Raw genomic sequence first — 25125 nt, 5'->3', positions numbered from 1 at the left:
AACATCCTTGTCAGCACTTAACATCTTCCATTGTTGTTGTTTTCACTGTTGCCATCCTATCATGTGTGAAGTGGTATCTCATTGTGACTTTCATTTGCATTTCCCTAATGACTGATGACATTGATCATCTTTTCATATATTTGTTGGCCATTTGTATATCCTCTTTGGAGAAATGTCTATTCAAGTCCTTTGCCTATTTTAAAATTGGGTTGCTTTCTTTGCTGTTGAGTTTTAAGCATTATTTATATATTCTGGATACTAAACCCCCTTATCAGATATATGATTTGCAAATGTTTTTGCCTGTTCTAGCGTTTGTCTTTTCACACTTTGAGAGTCCTACAATGCATGAAGTTTTAATTTTGATGAGGTCCAATACATCTATTTTTCTTTTGTGGTTCATGCTTTTGGTGTCATGTCTAGGAAATCTTTGCCAAATTAAAGGTCATGTTTTCCTCTAAGGACTTTATAGCTTCTGGTCTTTTTTTTTTTTTTAACTTGAGGTATAATTGACTTACAATATTCTATTAGTTTCAGGTGTACAACATAATGATTCAACATTTGTATACATTGCAAAATGGTCACCACAATAATAGTTTTAGCTTTCATATGTAGGTTTTTGATGTATTTTAAGTTAATATTTATATATGGTGTGAGGTAAGGATCCAGTTATACTCTGTATACAGGTGTTCAGCTGTCCCAGCACTGTTCACTGAAGAGACCCTCTTTCTCCGCTGAGCAGTCTTGGCATTCTTGTCAGAACCTGGGCGACGCGTGCGTGGGCTTACTTTGGACTTTGAGTCCTGCCCCACTGGTGCCACACGCCAGCAGCACAGTTTCCATTACTGTCGCTTCGTAGTGAGTTTTGAAATTGGGAAGTGTGAGTTTTCCAACTTTGCCCTTCATTATAAGATTATTCTGACTTTTGGAATCTCTGACAATTCCATCTAAATTTTAGGATCTGCTGTTTTATTTCTACTAAAGAGACAGTTGGGATTTTAATAGGAATTGCATCAAATCTGTAGATTGCTTTGGGGAGGATTGTCATCTGAACAATATTAGGTCTATTAATCCATAAAGATAGGATGTCTTTCCATTACTTTAGGGTATCTTAATTTTTTTCAGCAATTTTTTGTAGTTTTCAGTGGACAAGTCTTGTGCCCCCTTGGTTAAATTTATTCCTAAGCATTGTATTCTTTTTTATGTTACTGTAATTCAAATTGTCCTCTTAATTTCCTTTTCAGATTGTTTATTGCTAATGCATAGAAATATGACTGATTTTTTTTTCCCTTGGCTTTTGGTTTTAAAATTTTTAAGGCAAATTTCTAAGAATATGCTAATATTTGGGTTCATTTTAAAGATTTAGAATGTATTTTATTTTCACTCTTTTAGAATAATAGGTATGAATCATTGTTTTTAAATATACTATAAAATATACTTATGTCATATATATTAGCCTATATAAACATATTTAAGTTAGTATTTTGAATATGACTCAAAATTTTTATGAGTATTTTACATCAAATACATTTTTCTTTTTTGCTTTTGTCCTGCCTTCACCCATTTCTCCTATGCCCCCACCCCAGCCTCTGCCAATCATCAATCTATTCTTTGTATTATGAGTTTTATTTTTGTTTGTTTGTTTTACTTTTTTTTTTAGATTCTACATAGAAGAGAGATCATATGGTACTTACTGTTTTACTTGGCATAATGCCATCAAGGCTCAATCATGTTTCAGATGGCAAGATTTCATTCTTTTTTTATGGCTAAATAATATTTCATGACACATGTATACCACAATGTCTTTATCCATTCATTCACCAATGGACACTTAGGTTGTTCTCATATCTTGGCTATTGTAAGTAATGCTAATGTAGCATGGAGGTGCATGTATCTTTTCAAGTTAGTGTTTTCATTTTCTTCAGATAAATACCCAAAATGGAATTGCTGGATCGTAGGATGTTTTTTAATTTTTTGAGGAACCTCCATAATGTTTTCTACATGAAACCATAGTGGTAGCACTAATTTACTTTCCTACCAGGAGTGCATAAGGGTTCCCTTTCCTCCACATTTCTCCAATTATGACTGATTTTTGTTTGTTGAGCTTGTATCCCACAACTTAGCTGAATTTAACACGGTAGGTTTTTATTTGTGTATATTCAAGCATATCCATCTTGACTTATGAGAATCTTCATTTCTTTTATAGAAAACCATCTATCTTATTTGGCCATATATACACCACTAAATTTTCACTTTTTTAACCACCAGGGGGTTCTTTGGTCTCTGGAATATGCTGTGTAAGTCACTTCAGTCGTGTCTTGGCTCTTTGTGACGCCGTGACCCACCAGGCTCCTCTGTCCAGGCAAGAACACTGGAGTGGGTTGCCATGACCTCCTCCAGGGGATCTTCCCCACCCAGAGATCAAACCCATGTCTCTAACATCTCCCGCTTTGGCAGGGAGGTTCTTTACCACTGGCGCCGCCTGGGAAGCCTGAGCTTGTGTCTGGCACTCGGAAATAAACGGTCCGAGAAGATGCAGGTACTGACAAAGCAGAAGACTTTATTGGAAAGGGGAGCTCAAGCAGAGAGCATCAGGGTAAGGGAGCCCAGGAGAAGTGTTCTGCCACGTGGATTATAGTCTCAGGTTTTAGCTTTCTAGTTGTTTCTGACTAATGATCTTGCCCATGTCCACAATCAGTCTGATCCAGGGCCTTTCCTGAAGGTGCACGCATCTCTCAGTCAGGCTGGTTTCTAGCAGGAGGGTTTCTGGAAGGCTGGCAGGACATATTACGAACTGGCGTCACCTCCCTCCTTTTAGCCGCTCCCAAAATCTTCCGGTTAGTCTTCCGTGATAGCATCATGTTCCTCACTGGACCTTCTGGTGGTGAGACTGCTTGCGCCAGCTCTTATTGCCATGCACGGCCATGGTGGGTGGTTTTGGTGAGCAGTTCCCTAACAGACCCTTAGAGGTAGTGTAGTCCCTGTTAGTCTAGACTAGCAGCACCCACACCTCCCGTGACGGCTGAGAAGATTTCAAACTCCACCCTGACCTTGTTTATATTTACGTTAAAGTTTGAGACTCCACTGTTATGTGGGTTCTTCATTTTGTAGACAAGAAAAACTAGATCCAGAGTTTAATTTACTTGAGGCAAATAGTAGAAGTACCAGGACTATTATTTAGGTCCCTTATCTTCAGGTTCACTGTTTTTCCACTATATTTTTTTCACCACCTCCTCAATACTTTTGAAGTTTTGGAAGAATTCTTTACTATTTCCTCTTCTTGTTCTCTTTCTGGCAAACCCCTGATTGTACTGAAAGCCGTGCTCTGCTGGCGCCTCTTTGACGAGCCCTTCTTCATGTCCCTACTCGCTTGGTAAGTCAGCCACTCCCTTCTCACACTGTGGTTGACCCTTGAGCAGCTTAAAGACTGTAGAAGGAAGAAAACAATAAAGACAAGAGCAGTCATAAAGGCAATGGAAAATAAAGAATAATTAGGAAAGAAAAAAAATTTTAACATACCCCTAGTGATATTTAATGAAGAAAATATCTTCATTTTCTTCTATTTAGAAGATAAATAATATTCTAAAACTTTGACAATAAATTTGAAAACTTAGATCAAATTAATAGTTTCCTGGAAAATTGATTACAAATATTAACTTAAGATTTAAGAGCCTGAACAAAAACCAATAACATTAAATAAGTTGAATAGGTAATCAAAAGTCTTACCACATCCCAAAAGAGATGCTGCTTTAAGTAATAGAGTTTAACTAGATTACTAAATTCAGGATCATTATGTGAAGTTGATAATTAAATCACAAAATGAAAAGACTAGTGAAAATAAGACCCCTGGCACAGATCAAGACAGAAAGAGATGGCACAAATTAATAATATGAGGAATGAAAAAGAATGTATTAGCATAGATCCTACAGATAATAATATTAGAGGACATTTAGTGATTATAAGTTAATATTTGAAACGCTGCTTGAAAATTTAGAAGAAATGGATGATAGCCTAGAGGAACACCTGTATACAAAACTGGCTCAAGAAGATGAGGAAAATCTGAATAGTCTCATATCCCTCTGAAATATTGAATCTGTAATTTAAAACTTTCCCTTAATGAAATTTTCATGCCCAAATGGTTTTGCTGGTGAATTCTTCCATTTAAGGAAGAAATCCAACCAATCTAACATGAAATCTTTTGGAGAATTGAAAAGGTAGACATACTTCCCAACTCATTTTATGAAGCTAGCATATGTTGGTTAGCAAAACTAAGGATGCTATGAAAAAAGAAAGTTATAGGACAGTCCCTCTTATTAGCAGAGATATAAAAAATCTTGAAAAAAATGTTAGTAAATCAAGTCCAGAGATAGATAAAAATTATATACATAATGCCCATGTTGAATTTATTTTCAAAATGCAAGGATATTTAACATTTGAAAAGCAGTCTATGTATTATAATTCACCACATTCACCAAATATATAAGAAAAATCAAATGATTATCTCAATACATGCAAAGAAAACATTTCAGGAAATTCATTTCAGTTCAGTTCAGTCGCTCAGTCATGTCTGACTCTCTGCGACCCCGTGGACTGCAGCACGCCAGGCCTCCCTTTCCATCACCAACTCCCCGAACTTCCTCAAACTCATGTTCATTGAGTCGGTGACACCATCCAACCATCTCATCCTCTGTTGTCCCCTTCTCTTCCTGCCTTCAATCTTTCCCAGCATCGGGGTCTTTTCAAATGAGTCACCTCTTCACATCAGGTGGCCAGAGTATTAAGGAAATCCAGCTTGTATTTATTAAAAACAGCAAACTCTAAGCAAACTAGCATTAGAAGGTAATTTCCTTAATCTGATAGAGTATCTGCCAAGATTCTGTCACAAACATCATACTTAATGGTGAATTATCAGAAACTTTCCTCTGAAATCCACTAGGATAACCACTATGATCACTTCTGTCCAGCTTTTCACAGTAGGTCCTACTCAACAAAACAAAGTACAAGAAAGGAAAATAAACAGTATAGAGATTAGAAAGGAAGAAATAAAACTGATAAGCCAATATTAGGATGATTTTATATGTAGAAAATTCAAAAACAGTATATAAATTATTAAATAAATATATTTAGCAAAGTTATTAGATATGGGATTGAAAGTTAATTGCATTTCTACATGTCAGCAGTAAACATATAAAATGAAAATTTTAAAAAGAAACTTTTAAAGATTTTTGTAAGTTATTTTTTAAAAAAATTTGCACCTAGCAAAAACAAACATTCACCATAAATCACTTTGTTAGGATAAATTTGTCCAATCAAACTGGTATAGCATGGCTCAAGGTCTCAGAAGTTATCTCCCAGAATCAAGGCAAGAACCAGTCCTGAAGACAAGACTTTCTTTGGAATGTACCATGAGATAGGTATAGGAAGCCTCTTAAAATCTCTGACTTTAAAGGTCTTTCATAATTATTCCCAACTTGTTTATCCAAACTTCCTCTGTCTCCTTTCTAATTTAAATCCAGTCAAATTAGTCTCTTTACTGTCTCTTGAATGCTCTGTCTTCATTCTTCTTACTTTGAATGCTCTTTTCTTTCTCTCTGTCACAGTACAATATATTTGCCTCTTTCAAGGTGAACATGATAACCATTACACTACAGAAACCTGATGGCCTCTTTTTTTGAAACCTTCCTTTCTAGCTCTTAACTCACATTGATTTCTCCCTTATATAACTTTTTGTATATGATAATTATATAATTTATACATTTATACAAATTTATACATTTATAATATATAAAATATGTAATTTTTACATTGATTGGCATTATACATTTTATTTACATAGTCATATTTATTCACTGTGAAGTTTGATATCCCCTACTTGGCTGGCAAGTAGCAAGTTTATGTAGTTAACTCTGTGTTTTTTTCTCTCTTGTTGTCTGTTGTACTGTATATACATGAATTACTATTGTGGTCACACATTCTTGTTATTGATTTTCTTATTATCTCTTGAGTGTCACTGTAGTTGTAGTATGAAAATTTTATGACTGAATTCAAGCTAGTCAGAACATCAAACACCTTTAAAATAAAAAGAAAGAAGAAACTTTGTGAATTGTTCTGTTGGAATAATAGGGACACATCAACCAATTCTTTGATTAATATGCCCTGTTTGATAATATTAGTTAAATTAATTGTATTTTGCAATAACCTTTTTAGACTAATTTTTGGTCTCTGTTTCATAATTCTGATAAAAAAAGAAAATATTTTCTTGGAGGAAACTGTGTACCTGGATAAACTCACTTGGTAACTACCAGGCTAAAATGTTTATGTATTTAAAGCAGCAGTTTCACATTGCATAAAGATTTAACTGCTCCAGGCATTTTGTCCATAATATTGCATATTAAGAAAAGCAAAATATACTTTTCTGTAAATCTTTTTTCCTTCTTACGTTGGCATCTTTTATCATTAGAGAAAGAGATAATAATAGACGCCAAAAAATTTTTCTTTTTTGTATCACTGCCATTAGAAGACAGGTTGTCTTCCTCACAACCAACCTCTTTTCTCATGTTACTCTTTTTTCCTTAACTCTTGTACATCTATTTATTTTCTGTACCCCTCTGTTTTATCAACTTATTTATTTATTGTATATACCCAACTCTATTCTAGAATAGATTTAAGATGATTGTATGTACTTTTTTGTTAGTCCCATTTACTACAGTTTCCTGTTGTAAACTGCTCCCCTCAAAAAACCTATGTGAGTATGATTCGTTCTTTAACTATTTTTAGTTAAAGAAAAATTGATTGACAATTTTTTTATTTGCTGTATAGCTGTTACAGTATTATATTATTTTCATGTGTACAACATGGTGATTCAAAATTTTTATAGTTTATACTCCATTTAAAGTTATTATAAAATGTTGGCTATGTTCCCTGTGTTGGACAATATATCCTCATAGCTTATTTACTTTATACATAACAGTTTGTACTTCTTAATCCCCTATCTTGTACTTCCCTCCTCTCTCCCCACTGTTAACCACGAATTTGTTCTCTATGAGTCTGTTTCTGTTTTCTTGTATTCTTCAGTTTGTCTTGATTTTTAGATTCCACATATAAGTGATAACATAGAGTATGTATCTTTCTCTGACTTATTTCACTAAGCATAATGCCCTCCAGGTCCATCCATGTTGTTGCAAATGGCAAAATTCCCTTCCTTTTTATAGTTAAGTATATATCTGATATATATACACCACATCTTCTTTATCCATTTATCCTTTGATGGACACTTAGGTTGCTTCCATATCATGACTATTGTAAATAATACTGCTATGAAAATTAGGGCCCATATATCTTTTTGATTCAGTGTTTGCATTTTCCTCAGATATATACCCAAGAGTGAAATTGCTGGATCATATGGTAGTTCTATTTTTAGTTGTTTATGGAACTTCCATAGTGGCTGCACCAATTTACATTCCCGTCAGCAGTGTACAAGGATCCCCTACTCTCCACACCCTTTACAGCATTTATTATTTATAGGCTTTTTTATGATAGCCATTCTGATCAGTGTGAGATGATACCTCATTGTGGTTTTGATTTGCACTTCTCTAATAATTAGTGTTGTTGAGCCTCTTTTCATGTGCCTGTTAGCCATCTGTATGTCTTTGGGAAAATGTTTATTCAGTCCATTTTTTAATCAGGTTGTGTTTTTGATATTGAGTTATATAAGCTGTTTATGTATTTTGGATATTTTCTGATTGACTGTCTATTTAGCAGTTAGAAATATATTGGCCTGATGACGTGGTGAGCCATCTGTGGAATTGACCAATACCTCCATAATTTTTTCTCTTTGAACTTAACCTTTCTTTCCAAGCAGAGGAAGTTTGTCTCATTGCAATGTGAATTTTAAAAATATAATTCCCCACATTTTAAACCTATCACAGAGTTTTTATAATTTCTAAAAGTCTCAAATTCTTATATCACCAGTAAGTTAATGATATTCATATTTTAGGGATTAGAATAAAATTTACTTTTATGCTACTTAAATTTAATGTCAAATAGAGTTTAACTTGTGTTTGGGAGTCAGATCTTAGTTTGCCTATCATTTTTATTTTTGATGTCCATTTGTTGAATAGCTTTTTACAGTACATGCTATATCTATTGCTCTTCTTGATTTCTAGTTACAATGAATGTGTGCAATATAATAATAGCCTTATGTAGGTCAACTTTCTTAAGCTTCCTCTATCATTGACTTTTAGAAGTCTGGTTTGGGAAATGAGAAAGAATAAATCAGAATTACTTGGGATGTTTTTCAAAACACACGCTACTAGGGATTCTGATAATTTACCCTTTGCCGTACCTCCTTGGAAGCCCATGGCTGTGGTGAACCACTATTAACTGAAGAAACTTAAGATAGCCCACCAGTATGTTAGTCTGTCTTATTTTCCAAAAAGAAACTACATGGTTTCTACAAGCCTACATGGTACTCATTTATTCTGATAAGAAAAGTTATCAAAATTATTCCTGGAAAGTAATATTTATAAAGCAATAAATGACTACAGGTTTCATACATGTATTGTATCTACTCATAAAATTTTTGATTCTTCTCCTTAAGTGTTAAGTTAGACAAATACTTCTATCAGAAAAGTTATTGGTTATTAGGAAAACAGTTTTGAAAACTGTGCCCTTTTCTTTAAGAAAACATTCAAACCTTAAGTAGCAAGTACTGAAATTAATACACAGGAGAAATTCTGAAAATTATTTTCGGTCTTCATTCTTATTTCCTTTTATCTTAAATAACCTTCAGAAAATGTATCTTTTTTTTTTATAACCAGTATCCTGAAATTTGCCAGGTTTCACTTGTCTACCTTCTGATCTCCCTCCAATATAGGTCCCTTCTTTTCTTCTCTCTTCACTCTTGATTTAATCCTCTGCCTACTTCACAGGCCGATTCTTTGATGAGAATGAATCCCCTGTTGATCCGCAGCATGGCTCTAAACTGGCGGATTATAATGGGGATGATGGTAACGTAGGTGAGTATGAGGCAGACAAGCAGGCTGAGCTGGCTTACAATGAGGAAGAAGATGGTGATGGTGGAGAGGAAGACGTCCAAGGTGAGCTTGGGCCTGGCCTCCATGCCGTGACCGTGAAACCCACCTCCTAAGTTTTTTGGTTGAATTTGTGTAGAATTTCCCCCACTTATTAGCAGTATGATCTTCATACAGAGAGGTATTCTGTGCAGTTTTTCAATTTTATTTTGAAAACCACTTTGTGATGGGGCATTTACAGATCTTTAAATAGGTCGTTTTAACTGTTTTCATTTTTAGTCATTACGTTACATGTTTCAGTGCCTGTAGTTAATTTGAAACTGAGACACTTCAGAAATGTTAGCACTAAATTGTTTAAACTGCCTCTAGACTTTCCCTAAGGCAAATACTCCCAGAAGATAATTCTTTTCCAATTTCTCATCTGAAAACATGTAATCATTCTAGGTACAGATTTTGACCAGACGGCCACAAAGGGAATGGTCTCTTCCACACTGAAGATAAGACTATTTCACTAATGATTCAGCAGAGGAAGTCTGTTTTTAAAATTTTTCTGAGAGGTTTAAAGTTTATCCTTAACAGTTTGTGAAGATTTGTCTGTTTTATGTTTAATACACAGATTCAACATATTTTCCCTGTTCACTGTTCCTCTGAACTTTGAACTTAGTGAAAATTCAGAATCCACCTGTGTGCACGCTCCCTACCCATGCATGCATCCGAGTACGTTGCTTTACTGCAAGTTCTTAGGCCTGTTTTCTGCCTGCTTATATCATTTAGTAGTATTTCTGGAGCTTTTTCTCTCTATAAAAATTGATTATGAACTTAATGTGTGATGTATTCAATTTTATAATACATTGCATGAAGTATTTTTCAATGTAACCTGTCTTGATTTCTTTCTTAACTCTTTTTAAAGTAATTCAGTTTTATTTAGGTTCCTGACAAGAATTATCTCTGTAAAACTCAAGAAAATATAATTGTCCTAGAATGTTCCATATTTAATAGAAAAAGGGGAACTGGTGACTCTGACTTCCACCTAGGCATTATTTTGATAGTACATTCTAGTGTTGGAAGAATGGTTATTGGGAATAGAAAGAGATTTATAGTTACATAGGATATATTAATGAGAACTTCTCAAACACTTTTTGGTATCATTGAGAAAATTGTACTCATCCATTTTTCTAGTCTCATCCATTTTTCATAAATCTTACCATTTCTTTCTCGTTGCTTTTGTAATTTGTTTGGATTATATTTATTTGCAATTATTATAATGTTGTTTTAAGGCTTTCTTACGCATGTATATCATATCACCAATTAGACTGTAAGCTCTTGGAAGGCAGGAATTTTCATTTATTTTTCCTTCTATTTTGTTTGCATCATTTTCTGCCTTCATTTTCACACCCTCCCAAATTAGCCCTTAGCATCCATAGGACCCTTGGTAAATATTGTTAACTGATCATTTTGTGCCTGTCCCATTGAGCTTTTATTCTTATAACTGTGACTAGGTTAATAACCCATTAACTTCTGGTCTTACAGTCTTGCTTGGTTTAAGCTTTAAACATTCTCTATTTTTCTTTCATAGACGCTTCTGTCATCTCATTGGGTAATTCTGAGGTTTTTATTAGCACAATTTATTTCAATGATAATTGAAAATCATTTCTTATATTTTGGCTGCCTTAATGTTGATGACTTCTTAACGTTGATAGCTACAAAATTCTCATTTGATATTTTTATGACTTTTATCCACAATACATTTATCTTCAGTGCCTTCTTTCTCTTCTCCCTCTCCTACTCCTGGTTCTCATGGCCACTTTCTACTTTAGGTCCCCGGTACCCTCATGCTACCCCTGCCTTTCCTTCCACAAGAAAATAAATCCATTGATGCTAATGCATATAAGGAAATGACATAAGGTGATATTCTCAGTTAAGTAGGGAGGAGATGGTTAAATTTCAGGGGTTTCGTCATCTGCACGTGAATCTTACTTGAGCAGGGGGTTGTAATTTGACATTTTTTTTTAATCCCATTTTGAGGTTCACTAGATGATAGCCAGCAGCAGGATAGGGCAGCTTCCAAGGGACTCCTTTACCACAGGGAACAGAAAGATGCAAGAACATCCGCTCCAGCAAACACAGGGGGAGAAGTTTGTGTGGACTGACTAAAAAGGAATATACTGGAAACCTGAATAATTTTAAATATGTTTCAGAGATTCTTTATAGTATTAACTGTCTAAAACGTGGGGAGGGAAAATTATGGTTCTTCTCTGGCTTATCAACAATATGTACTTCAAATGATTATTATTACAGTAGTTAAAAGAATTTATTCATAGATTCTATGTAGAAATAATAGTTGGGTTCCCAGGTCAGGTTGCACGTGAAGCCAAAGCAGGCAGTAGAATGGGAAAAAATCATTTGCCTCAGAATGAGGAGACCAGCTGTGTGTTACTTTTCGGGTCTTTTGTACTCTCTCGGCCACCATTTCTTCATCCGCAATGTAAGGGTGTTGAACTAAAATAAACAGATGGTCCTTCTTAGTTCTAAAATGTTGTGGTCACATTCATGGTGGAATCACTATATACAAGTGTTAGGGGCAAATGTGTTTCATATTTCAGCATGCCTAAAACAACATCTTTCCCCAAACCCTGGAAAGAAAGTGGAAACTTTATGCCACCACAGGCAGAGATTTCAAAAATTGAAGCTTGCACCTTAGAAGCACTTGAACGGTTCTACCACTGGGGGCTCTGCTCTGCTCTCCATAGGATTAGGAGCAGTTTTGTTTGTTTGTTTGTTTTGTTTTGTTTTTCCTCAAGCTGTTGGGTCCCTTGTATTAGAAATTCTACCTGTGGGACTGAGGTTCTAGTTTCAGCTAAGGACACAAACTTTGGTCTCTGAAATTCTGAATTATGAAATGCAGGCTTTGACAGCGTCTCTAGCTCAGCTGGTAAAGAATCCTCCTGCAATCCTTCCTGGGTCAGGAAGATCCCCTGGAGAAGGGATAGGCTACCCACTCCAGTACTCTTGGGCTTCCCTTGTGGCTCAGCTGGTAAAGAATCCGCCTGCAATGCGGGAGACCTGGGTTTGATCCCTGGGTTGGGAAGGGAACAGCTACCCACTCCAGTATTTTGGCCTGGAGAATGCTATGGACTGTATAGTCCATGGGGGTCGCAAAGAGTTGGAAACAACTGAGTGACTTTCACTTTTCACTTTCACTGCCAGTAAGAAGCTAAAGAATTCCAGATGTATCTCTGATGCCTGTTTATGCATATTGATCATTTGGGTCAGTACTGCCTGCAGAGTGTTTTCTGCAGAATTAAGTGAAGCCTGTTTTTCCTGAATTTATAGTCCTGGTTTGATTTTTAATTCCTGGTTTCCTGAAGCATCCTGACTGAAAGAAATATTTATTTACATTGCTATAAACATTTTTTCCCTGACTTCCCAATGAAAAAGCTAACTAAAAGATGAAATCTGGAAACACTACACATCTGATGGATGTATCTTTTAAGTCATTTTTTATTATAATAAGGATATGGATGTTTACAAATTCCCTTTACTCTTATCTTTAATCCTATAGAAGTGTCAAGTCTGTCGACTAGAATGTGAAGTGTACATTACTGAGTATAATATATCTATGGAGGGAAGTTTAGTGTAGTGCCCAAGTCCCTGGATTCTGGAGCCAGGCTGCTTCTAAATCGAAGCTCCACCACTTACTAGCTCTGTGACCTTGTGAATTACCTATACCTCTGTGCCTCAGAATCCTCAACTGTAAAACAGGGATAAATATAGTTACCTAACTCAACAGTTGTTATGTGGATTATATGATTTAAATATTTATTCAGCACTTAGAATAGGATCTTTCACACTGTAAGCACTATGTTAAGTGTTTGTTGAATAAAGCACTTTTTAAAAAGTAAAACAATTGCAGAACTTTCCCCTGGTTTGCCTGCTTTACAGGGTAATTGCACTTTGGCCTGTGTATCAACCCGTACATTTTAATGGACCCTCACTGCCTGTTTCCCCAAGGCATTCTTGCTTGGTAGAGCTTGCTTTTTGGAGGTGGTCCTTTCTTGACTCAAGAGAGAGTGTAGAAATTATTTGATAAATTATAAATATCTTTATATTTAATAGTCATTTTATGTTGCTGAGTTATTTACAGATTTTGCTGCTTTGTAAAATGAAATAAAATATTAGTCCATATAATTATATTTAGTGGCTGTTATCCTGTATCAGATTTGGTTAGGTAATTTTGTTGTCTTTATAGATAAATGTGAAGAAGTTGTTGGTAGAACTTGAATTCTGGTTAGAACAGCTACACTGGGAGTGAACTCTAGTTCATGCAGATGATGGCTCAGTGTAAGAGAAAGGCAACCAGAAGTACTATGAGATTGTGAAAAGCAGTGTGAAGACACCGTGTTAAAATTTGCTGTAAGGCATAAATTGGTAAAACCAACAGATTCCTCCTTCCATTTGCAGAGGACTGTCAGAAGAAAAGACTGCCTTCCTATGCATTAATATACTTTGAAGTAGGAAAAATAGTTGTTATCCCTATTCTACCAAGAAGGTAATTAGAAGTCTAAAGAGGTTTAGGAACTAGGTCAAGTTTGTTACGTGCCTCAGCCACGACTAGAATTCAGTTTTTCTGTTCCCATAACTTTGCTCATGTTTTCTCTTTACAATTATTTAAAGTCTCAAAAGTAATCTCATTTTTCCTTTTCACAATTTTCCTGTTAATTTTCTAGAAATCCTCCTTTATATAGTAGCTTTCCCCACTGCTCTGTGGTGATTGTCTTCATCTAGTTACTAAAGTCCTGAAAGATGTGTTTATAGCCACATAGTGAGTTCCCATAACATGGGTCCTAAGGAGAGTGTTCCATAGAGGTGCCTATGATTATTTCCCTTTCAAAGCCAAGATAATTTCTTAAAGTACAAAGAGTTCTTTAATAAGAGAATGATTAGTATATTTTCAAAATACAAATGTGATTATGGATATAATTTCAGCCTTTGCAAATAACAGATTTGGGGTTATCATTCCTATTGAATTACAGTATTAAAAATATGAGATCAATTTGCTAGAGTATGAAGAATGGTCCCCTGCAATTCTAAAAGAGAGTTTCTATAAATTTAACAGGAAAGTTATTGAAGGGTGAGAGAAAGTTGGTTTGTTTGGCATTGTTAATAATTAACTGTAAAGAAGAAATAACATGTCATTATGGAAAGTTAATACATAGTACATACACTACTTGGGGAGAAGGAAATGGCAACCCACTCCAGTATTCTTGCCTGGAGAATCCCATGGACAGAGGAGCCTGGTGGGCTGCAGTCCATGGGGTCACAAAGTTGAACATGACTGAGTGACTAACACATACTCTACTTGGTACATTACATACGTAGTACATATACCACATGGCATCTTTCTTTGAACAAAATGTTACCATAGGCTATATTAGAGAGTAGAAAAGTTGAGAGTAGAAAACCTATCAAACCTCAAAGAATAGATTGAAGATAGCTATAGTATACATATGAATTTGGAATTCAACATACAACCTTCTTTAAATTTTTATTTCCCAGTTATGATAGTAATATTTCTTTCAGTCTGTCAAAAACTAACCTATTGGGTAATTTTTAAGTTACCCAATTTTTATTTTTAAGGCTGTGGAGGAGCCAAAAGATGTCATTAAAAACCATGTACTAAAAAAATATAGAGCCTCTTAAGCTCTAATTAAAATACTAATTTTAATACTCTGAGCAGTCTTACTTCAAAACCTGAAGATAGAAATAACTATAAAACTAGAAGGAAGAATTGTTATTGGTAGTTAAGCTGAGGGTAGTGAAGTGACAGGTGATAGCCAAGGACCCAGAACAACCTGTCAGCAGCCAAATAAGTTGCACTCTGAAGCACTATGTGAAGTTGTTTAATATAGCCTCTAAAAGTGACTTTGAGGATGTTAGTGTCCATTGATATTGTATAATAGTTTTTTTTTTCTTTTTTTTGGTCAAGAAAAGTTTTTTTTTAGTTAATATACTCCGTTTTGGAAGTTTCTGGTAAGCTATTTGCAGAAGAGCAAAGAAATTCACTAAAATATTAAATATGGGGGTTATGAGTAACTTTTATTTTCCTTTTATTTTCTAATTTTTAATGATGGTTATGGATTAATTGTATTATTAGAAAAAAAAGTTTGTTTTTTAAAGGCATGAAAATGTATAAAGAACAATTTCTATCAAAGCATTACAGGGCTAACTTTCATCTATATAGAAATAGTACATATATCTTTTATAAAAGGACCAGCCCCTCAGTGCTTATGGGATTCTAACGCTTGGCTAAGTGTCTAGTGCTACTTCTTCCTTTCATCCTCTTTCTTCTTTACCCATCTTTCTTTCTTCCTTTCTCTCCCCCTCCCCTCCTCTTTTCCTTCCTTTCTTCCCTTCCTTTGCTTTTTTCTTCTCTATCAAAAGATGTTAAAATTAAGTGATCTTCCAAAACAGTTACAGACTTTTTACTCATTAACCAAAGCATCTTAAGAAACAGAACACTATTTACAGAAGGTGTTAAGATGAGTAGAAAACTACATTTAGGCTGAAGGGGAAAAAAACGATATTATTTGATTGGATTTCTGCAAGTGATTTTAAAAATAATATTCTTGATACCTGATTATTTTCCTTATAGATGATGAAGAACGAGAACTTCAGATGGATCCTGCAGACTATGGAAAGCAACGTTTCAATGATGCCCTTTAAGCCGTGAAGGAAAACTTCAGATAACCTAAAGTGCTGTAAAATGGAATCATTTCTACTTTGTCGATTTTGACTTTTGTTGTAAAGATCAGTTGTAAAGATACATTGAGATAGATTTAATGAAAAATTTTAATGAAAGAATGTACCCATGTACATATGTGAACTTTTCATATTGTATTATTAAAGCAGAGACTTCTGGGGTTATGTTACAGTTGAGCCAAAAACGAAGTAAGAAAAACTTTAATCTTTGCATTTAAAGCAAACTAATGTATATTTTACATTTTATTGAGCCTAATTCTTTCCACAAATAGACAAACAGGAAAAATGGTTGTACAGTTTATATGTTGCACATAGCAGAACCACAGTGAGAACAATTATTCAGCTGAAAAACTTTTTATACACTAACATATTCTTGTTAGCCCAACAGGTGTTCTGTTCTATCCACTCTTTTCTCATGCTGTTCAAGGAGTTATACCTAGAACAGTTTCATAAGAGAGAGGCACCTGAAGCCAAACACTGGGCGGCAACATGCAAAGTCACCCACTCCTGTCCTTAGTTTACATGAGTGCCGATGTGTTTGGTAGATAAGCTTTCAGCTGAGGCCTGATGTAAGCTGAGAAAACCTGCAAAGACATAACAATATTTATGAGTTATACTTACCTTACTTCATGAAATTGTGAAATGCATGATTGATGATCTATTTTCTATTTTTATTTTTTCACATAATATCAATACTGTTTAACTATAACCATTATTGGCTAAAATTTTTATATTTTCAGAGTTAAAGTTGGTGAAGATATTGATTTAAATGCCAGATTCCGAAAGAGGCTAAATCAACTTTAAAATGAATTTTCAGTCAGTATTTCAAAGCTTCTCTGGTAGTTTTAGCGATCTTATTTGACTAGACTTTTTCAGAAGTATTAAACAAGCAGTTTTAACAGGTTTTTATTAATGCACAGATAAACAGAAGTACAGTGAGGTCTACAGCCATTTTATTAAAATAGCTTAAAAGTTTGTAATGAAGATGAAGAATCTTTGTATCTACTTCATATGTTAGTTGAGAGCCCATAAACCTCATATTTATTAGACTTAAAAATTATTTTAAATGCATTTGTCTTTTTTGACACCCTTCAGTAGGCTAATCCGTATTTTCTGATTGAAAGCACTTTTAAATCTTATCCCCCTCCCCCTAAATAAAAGGTTTTGATCATGAGAAATTTAAACTTGTTAACTATGTTTTTCAGAAGGGCTACTGTTAATTGCACATGAACATGAGACGCTTTTCTTTTACCCCCCTATAACTCAGGTTCTAGTCAAAATTCAAACTTACAGAGGTTAAAAAAAAAGGTTGTTTACTTATTGGAGGTGCAAAAATTCTTAGATCTCTGTTTAAAATATTTAGCAACCAAGAAAAGATGTAGTGATTTACTAAAATTGTTTTTTCTACCACATCAAAGTAAGTAATTCATGCTTTTGCTGTGAGTAGAGTCGGGCCTATAATGATAGTTTACAGCATTTTTTAAAATGGAATTAAAGGGAAGTGATGTATACCTTTTGGAAGTTAGGGTGGGAAGATGAATCTAAAACATATTGCTAGTAATACTTTATATTTAAATACTGTAAAATCTTTACAAATGAAAACCATGAAATTTCCTGCCTTAGTTCCTTTGTCATAAAAACAATCACTTGGTTATATGGTAGCTACTACTTACACAGCAAAATTTCTTCAATTAGCAGTGTCTAGACATTTTATAAACTGAGAAATCTTGGATCAATTGATAATATTTCTGACTGTATTAACATTTTAGTGCTATACTATGTGAATCTCTTAAAATCCTGACATTCTACAGTCTGTATTAGACATCCTCGTTTTATAATGTTTTACTTCTGCCTTACAGTTTGTTTTTTAAATATATTTTTGCCCTGAATTCAGTGTTAATTTGATGGAAACTCTGCTTTTAAAATCATCACTTACTGGGTTCTAATAAATTAAAAATTAAACTTGTTTTCCTATTTTTCTGATTGTTATTCATGTATAAAACATTTATTCCATTATAAATTAAACAAAGTTGCAAGGTTCCAAGGCCTATAAAGTTCCAGATAATCAGACTTTCACATAACTGAAACAGTGCAATTGTGAGGCTAGAGTCTCATGAGCAAGGAGAATAGAAATGAGGCTAAAAGTAGTATGGAAGGGGTAAGATAGGGAGAACCGCGTAAGTTTGGGTTATTTGCTACTGACCCAATAAAGAGAAAATGCAGATATAAAATATACATGAAAAAATGGTTCCAGAGAAAATGTGAATATGACTGCGAAGTCATTTCTCAAACATATCCCTTTATTTAAAAGTCTTAAGATTATATGCTTTTTTTGACTTCTCATTTGTATCACCCTATAACAAAATTTGCTAGACTATGAGGGTAGAGAATTAAAAAAAAAAAAACAAAAAAACAACAACCCAACATACTTATGAGGCGGGTAGTCACTTCATAATGGCTGACCTTGGAAACTTCTGTTCTTTCACATGTTTTACCATATAGCTCCAACAAGACAATGTGACATGAATTCATTTTCAAAGTTTAGGTTATTGAGTCTTAACATCACATGTGGGCCATTAACATTCAATTCTAATTGGACTACATCTAATTTAATTCCTTTTAAAAGATACCCCTCACTAAGGGTTCTAGATGAAAATTAAACCAACTATCCCAGACAAAAAGACGGGGCGGGAGGGGGGTAATTTAATGGCCCATGTAAGCAAATGCATACAGGGTAAATTTCTCCTGGACTTGAGGATAACAGAAACAGGGACTTGAATGCAGACAGCTTTGCTTCACCTCTCTCATTTCTGCTTCTCTCTACTTGTTCTTCATTCTCTCAGACCAGCTCCCCACCTCAAAGCTCTAACCAAGATTTCTAGCAGGTCAGGTTTTCTTAGTTTTGCCCCCTGAGAGACGTTGCTCCTCCTTCCTTAGATCCACATCAAAAAATCTGAGGGAATGCAAACTTCTGCTTCTGGCTATGATTTAGTAACTTATCTGGCCCTCCTGGATTAGTACCAACTATAAAACTGGACAAGATACTGATATATTAAGCAACTGTTTTCAGGTAGCACAAAACTGAAATTTGTCGAGAGAGGAGAAACTTGAGCAGTTGAGCCCCACAGTCACCCTGCTCCCTGGGGTGTAAAGAGGCTGGAGTGTAAGCCAAGATGGAGATCACGTGGGGAGCAGCTGAGACGCTGGAATCTGTGGGGTGGGGCGTCAGAGAAGGAAGCTATTTAGAGGTGGCCTCAGAAATCCATAAAGGAGTCCCCACAAGTCCATGCCTGAGGATAGCATGGCAAGACCACCTGATACCTAACTGAATAGCAGTTTCGACAAAGATGAGAATGGAACAGAGATACCCGAGGTCAAGCAGTTGCTGGCATAAAAACAGTGCTGAGGAACACAGTGTCTGGGCCTCCTAAGTTGGAAATCTCCTTAACAACAGTGTCTCCAGCTAAAACACTAGAGAGACTGCACTTTAGGAGTAAAGACTATATCCCAGAGTAAGACCTACTGTAGACTGCCCCAACGTGCTCTGACACGACCGGCAGGGGGGGTCAGAGGATGGAGATCTGAGTCCTGCCAAGTTAGAACTTATGAAACTCTCCGCTTTCCACAGATACGAACTAATGAAGCATAAAACCAAGCCTACACTAGTTTAAGGTGACCACCTAGGATCTGAAGTACTGGCTAGAAGAATCATCAATTTTCAGGAGATAACAGAATTCTGAATCTCTACAAGAGATACACAGTACTCAGTATTCAATTTAAAAAATTACTGGATATACAAAGACAAACTGATCCATAGCTAGAAAAACTGAGATGGCCTCTTTTACTGTTGTTATATTGTTATTTGCTAATGTAGGTGTTAAAAACATGTTCAAAGATTAAATGAAAATATGAGTGAACAGAGAATCTTAGCACAGAAACAAAAGTTATAGAAACCTAATGATAGAGCCTATTACACAGAGTGAAGTCAGAAAGGGAAAAACTATTGTATATTAATGCATATATATGGAATCTAGAAAGATGGTACTGATGAATGTATCTGTAGGGCAGCGATAAAGACGGCAGACACAGAGACCAGACTTGTGGGCACAGGGCAGGGAGGAGAGGGTGGGATAAGCGCAGTGAGTAACACGGAAACATATACATTACCACATGTAACATTAGAGAGCCAGTGGAAATTTGCTCTATGACACAGGGAGTTCAACCCAGTACTCCATGACAACCTAGAAGGGTGGGATGGGCTGGGAGGTGGGAGGGAAGTTCAAGAAGGAGGCAACATACGTATTATACCTATGGCTGATTCATGTTGGCAGAAACCAACACAATAATGTAAAGCAATTATCCTCCAATTAAAAATAAATAAGTTTAAATAAACATCTAATGAGAATTCTAGAATTGCAAAGTACAATAACTGAAATGAAAAATCCACTGGAGGATGGGTTGAATAGCAGATTGGAGGTGGCAGCAGAATGAACTTGAAGACATACAAATGTAGTTTTCTGTATTTGGAAATGGAGGGCTGAAATGCTGAGAGACCCTGAAATGTGAATTTGGAATTCATTCTTCAAATATTTATTAAGTCCTCAAGATGCTGTCCACCCTACTCCCTAACACATAAGCCTAAAGAATCCATCATGAAAGAACACGGATCATTCTTCAGTTACTTGTTGAGTAGAGAACTGTTTTGAGTACAAGGGATACAACAGTGACAGTTGCTGCCTTCATGGAACTTATATGGCAAAGGGAGCGATAATTACTTTCTATACTCAGTGATAAATCCTATGAGAAAAATTAGATCTGAATAAATAAATGTTGATGGAAGAGTGCTTTTTCAAATAGGAATAACCAGGGAGGGCCTTTCTGAAGCTGTGGTGTGAGAACAAGCCATGTGAATATCCTGTGCAACACTATTTAATAATATAATGCAAGCTACCTATGTAACTTAAAAATTTTCTAGTAGCCTCCTTTAAAAAATAGGTGAGGGAATTCCCTGGCAGTGGTTAGGACTCCATTCCTTCACTGCCAAGGTCCCGGGTTCAATCCCTGGTCAGGAAACTTAAGATCCCACAAGCAGCATGGTGCTGTCAAAAAAGTGAAATTCTGATATTTAACCAATATGTCAAAAATATTACCATTTCAACATGTAATCAATAGAGAATAGTAATGAGATATTTTATATTCTTTTGTACTAAATCTGAAATCTAGTGTATATTTTATACTTACAGTACATTTCATTTTGGACAGTAAATTGTCACTGGAAATATTTGATTGGTATTTAGAGTTTATAAAACTTATAGTTGAATGAGTGTATCTATGTATTCATGCCCAAGCATACTTACAATAGACTTTACTTTTTAGGGAAGTTTCAGGGCAATAGCAAAATTGAATAGAACATAGCAGAGACCCAATATACCCAATTCCTACACACACACACAGACACACACACACACACAGCTTTCCTCACCATCAACATCCTGCACCAGTGTAGAATTGTTGCAATTGATAAACCAACACTGACACATAATTATTAACTAAAGTCCTTAGTTTATGTTAGGATTTGCACTTTGTATTGTAAATTCTGAGTTTGGACAAACGTATAATATGTAATCACAACTATACTACCATACAGAATAAATTCACAGCTCTAAAAGTCTCTACGTTGCACTTATTCCTCCTCCCTTACCCCTAAACTCCTGGAAATCACATATCTTTTTTATTGTCTCCAAACGTTTGAGTTTTCCATAATGTCATATAATTGGAATCATACAGTATATAGCCTTTTCAGACTGGTTTCTTTAACTTAGTAATAGGCATTAAGATTCCCCCAAACCTTTTCATGTACATCCACTGGATCATTGAAAAAGCAAGAGTTCCAGAAAAACATCTATTTCTGCTTTATTGACTACGCCAAAGCCTTTGACTGTGTGGATCACAATAAACTGTGGAAAATTCTGAAAGAGATGGGAATACCGGACCACCTGACCTGCCTCTTGAGAAACCTGTATGCAGGTCAGGAAGCAACAGTTAGAACTGGACATGGGACAACAGACTGGTTCCAAATAGGAAAAGGAGTACGTCAAGGCTGTATATTGTCACCTTGCCTATTTAACTTATATGCAGAGTACATCATGAGAAACGCTGGGCTGGAAGAAGCACAAGCTGGAATCAAGATTGCCAGGAGAAATATCAATAACCTCAGATATGCAGATGACACCACCCTTGTGGCAGAAAGTGAAGAAGAACTGAAGAGCCTCTTGATGAAAGTGAAAGAGGAGAGTGAAAAAGTTGGCTTAAAGCTCAACATTCAGAAAACAAAGATCATGGCATCTGTTCCCATCACTTCATGGGAAATAGATGAGGAAACAGTGGAAACAGTGGCTGACTTCATTTTCTTGGGCTCCAAAATCATTGCAGATGGTGACTGCAGCCATGAAATTAAGAGACGCTTGCTCCTTGGAAAGAAAGTTATGACCAACCTAGATAACATATTAAAAAGCAGAGACATTACTTTGCCAACAAAGGTCCATCTAGTCAAGGCTATGGCTTTTCCAGTAGTCGTGTATGGATGTGAGAGTTGGACCATAAAGAAAGCTGAGTGCCGAAGAATTGATGCTTTTGAACTGTGGTGTTGGAGAAGACTCTTGAGAGTCCCTTGGACTGTAAGGAGATCCCAACCAGTTCATCCTAAAGGAGATCAGTCCTGAACGTTCATTGGAAGGACTGATGTTGAAGCTGAAACTCCAATACTTGGCCACCTGATGTGAAGGTCTGACTCATTTTGAAAAGACCCTGATGCTGGGAAAGATTGAAGGCAGGAGTAAAAGGGGATGACAGATGATGAGACGGTTGGATGGCATCACCAACTCAACGGACATGAGTTTGAGTAAACTCCAGGAGTTGGTGACGGACAGGGAGGCCTGGCGTGCTGCAGTCCATGGAGTTTCAAAGAGTCAGACACAACTGAGCGACTGAACTGAACTGATACCTTTTCAGGGATTCCCTGGTGGCTCAGATGGTAAGAATTCACCTGCAATGCAGTAGACCTGAGTTTGATCACTGGGTTGGGAAGATCCCCTGGAGGAGGGCACAGCAAACCACTCCAGTATTTAGCCTGGAGAATCCTCATGGCCAGAGGAGCCTGGTGGGCTACAGTGCATGGTGTCACAAAGAGTCAGACAAGACTGAGCAACTAAGCATAAATCTTTTCATGGCTTGATAGCTCATTTGTTTTTAGCTGAATAACATTCCATTTTATGGATGTACCACAGTTTTTTTTATACATTTACCTACTGAAGGACATCTTCGTTGCCCCAAGTCTTGGCAATTATGAATAAAGCTACTATAAACATTTGTGAGCAGGTGTTTGTGTGGACATAAACTTTTAGCTCCTTGTAGGAAAAATCATAAAATTTACTGTTATACACTCACACTTAAGGGGGTTTAAAATGTATAATTCAAGACTTCCTTGGTGGTCCAAGAAGTCTTAACCTTGGTGGTTAAGAATCCGGTTAGCGATGCTGGGGATATGGGTTCAATCCCTGATCAGGGAACAAAGATCCTGCATGCATGTCGCAGATCAACTAAGCCCAAGCACCTCAACTACTGAGCCTGTGTGCCACAACGCAGGCTAGAGAGTCTGGCACATCAATGAAAGATCGTGCATGATGCAACAAAGATTCCATGTGCTGCAAGTAAGATGCAGTGCAGCCAAACAAATAAATACATTTTAAAAAGGTAAATATATATTCCATGTACTCTGGAATAAGGGATCTACTGAAAGACTCTGTTGAAGATTCAAGATACTTGTATTACATTACTTAGTGAAAATGCCAGTTTATTAATGTTTTCATATAACCTAGTTTTGAAGAATTTAAAGAGTTTAAACAATATACACGCCACTGGTTTTCTGCATTTTTTTCCTTGTGGCTAATGCTTCACATCTAAATATACTTCACATTTTTTCAAAGTCCAAAGTTTTAAACTTTTATCTTAAAATCTTCAACAGTATTGGTATTGAAGCTTAATGACACTGACAACTACCAATTAAGGAGAAAGGAAAACACCATAAATAATCTCATTTGATCTTTAGATATTCCAGAAAAAGGGCTAGTAGAAAAGAGACCACTGTATGTAAATGATGTTGAAATGTTAACATAAGTTAACAAATAAATTATAAAACTTGTTAAATAAATTGCAAATGCATTTAGGTTTACTACCATCAACCTTTCTAACCTTAACATCTAAACAATAGTAATACTGCCATAGAACACAGTAGGATGTGGTATAAAGAGTAGGAAGAGGACTTGAATCCTCATGGTATTTCTTATTAGCTGACTGTAATCGTATTTGGATATGGTGTCTTTTTTTCCCTTTCTCTTCCTTGCTTAAAAAAAAATTTCAGTGTCTTCAACTAAAGAATGGAGGTACTAATATCACCTGCCTATCTCTGCTGGGAGAATCAAAATGCATATACAAGGCTTTGTAAATAGCATATTGTATCAACATTTAAGTTTTAAGAATGAAGAATTACTACTTGAAATTGTTTCAGAAATATTTCCAATTTTAACTTGGTGTAATAGTTATTTTATTAATCAATTGGGGAAACTGCTTATATTCTATTGCTTTCCATGTACACACTAGATAATCAACAACTATTTGTTGATTTTCAATTCGTTTTTCAGGAATTTGTTATATTGTGGAGTATTATCAGTTCTGCACGCTGTATACCACCGCTCTCAATAAATGTCGCACTCAGAGCATTCTGGTACCGGGAAGATTTAGGATCCAAATGAATCCTGAGTTCTGACAGACATGATCTGTAGAATATAAGGCTTTCAGAAGACAACAACCCACCTGCTCCACACTTTGAAACAGCACCAACGAGATTCACAAGGTTCTCTGCCTACCTCTCACCTCAACTCTCTTCACCATCTTCCTGGAACTCCTGTATCCCTGCGGCATAGAACAACCTCCCCAATGCTCAACGCGACCGCGTCTTTGGACTTTTCCATCTCGTTTCCTTTACTTAGGTACTCTTCCTTCGTTACATCGTCTCTTCACGTGTCACTCAGACGTCGTCTTAAAGCCTTTACAGACCTCCTCCCCCGTGTCTCCCCGAAGCTCTTACGACGCCCGTCAAGAACTCATTCTTGTAGTCATTTTTCCACAACGCATCTCAATTCTGTTTCCTTGTCGGTCTTCTACAGACTGTGAACTCTCGAAGTGCCTGCCTTGTTCCCTGTCGCGTCCGTTGCGTCTGGTTCGGTCCTAAAAAATGAAGGGTTTACAGGATCTATTTCTTGACGGAATAACGAGAGCG

General features: G+C 35.9%; 1 protein-coding gene across 2 annotated transcripts in view; it reads left to right on the top strand.

Annotated features, from left to right (window-relative positions):
- LOC122705177 (protein GOLM2) overlaps positions 1-17755 on the top strand; it is an 83647-nt gene extending 65892 nt beyond the window's left edge. The window contains exons 9-10 of one of the 2 annotated variants that reach the window (XM_043920408.1): positions 8928-9095; positions 15682-17755. In XM_043920408.1, coding sequence (XP_043776343.1) covers positions 8928-9095; positions 15682-15752 — 239 coding nt within the window. In that variant the 3' untranslated portion in view covers positions 15753-17755. The remainder of the gene's footprint in view (positions 1-8927; positions 9096-15681) is intronic. The other variant, XM_043920409.1, reaches the window with a different exon arrangement.
- Positions 17756-25125: the final 7370 nt, after the last annotated feature.

Source organism: Cervus elaphus, chromosome 12 (genome assembly GCF_910594005.1).
Source record: "Cervus elaphus chromosome 12, mCerEla1.1, whole genome shotgun sequence".
NCBI lineage: Eukaryota > Metazoa > Chordata > Mammalia > Artiodactyla > Cervidae > Cervus > Cervus elaphus.
The sequence above is the reverse complement of the archived record's forward strand: the minus strand, read 5'-3'. Positions and strand labels throughout refer to the sequence as shown.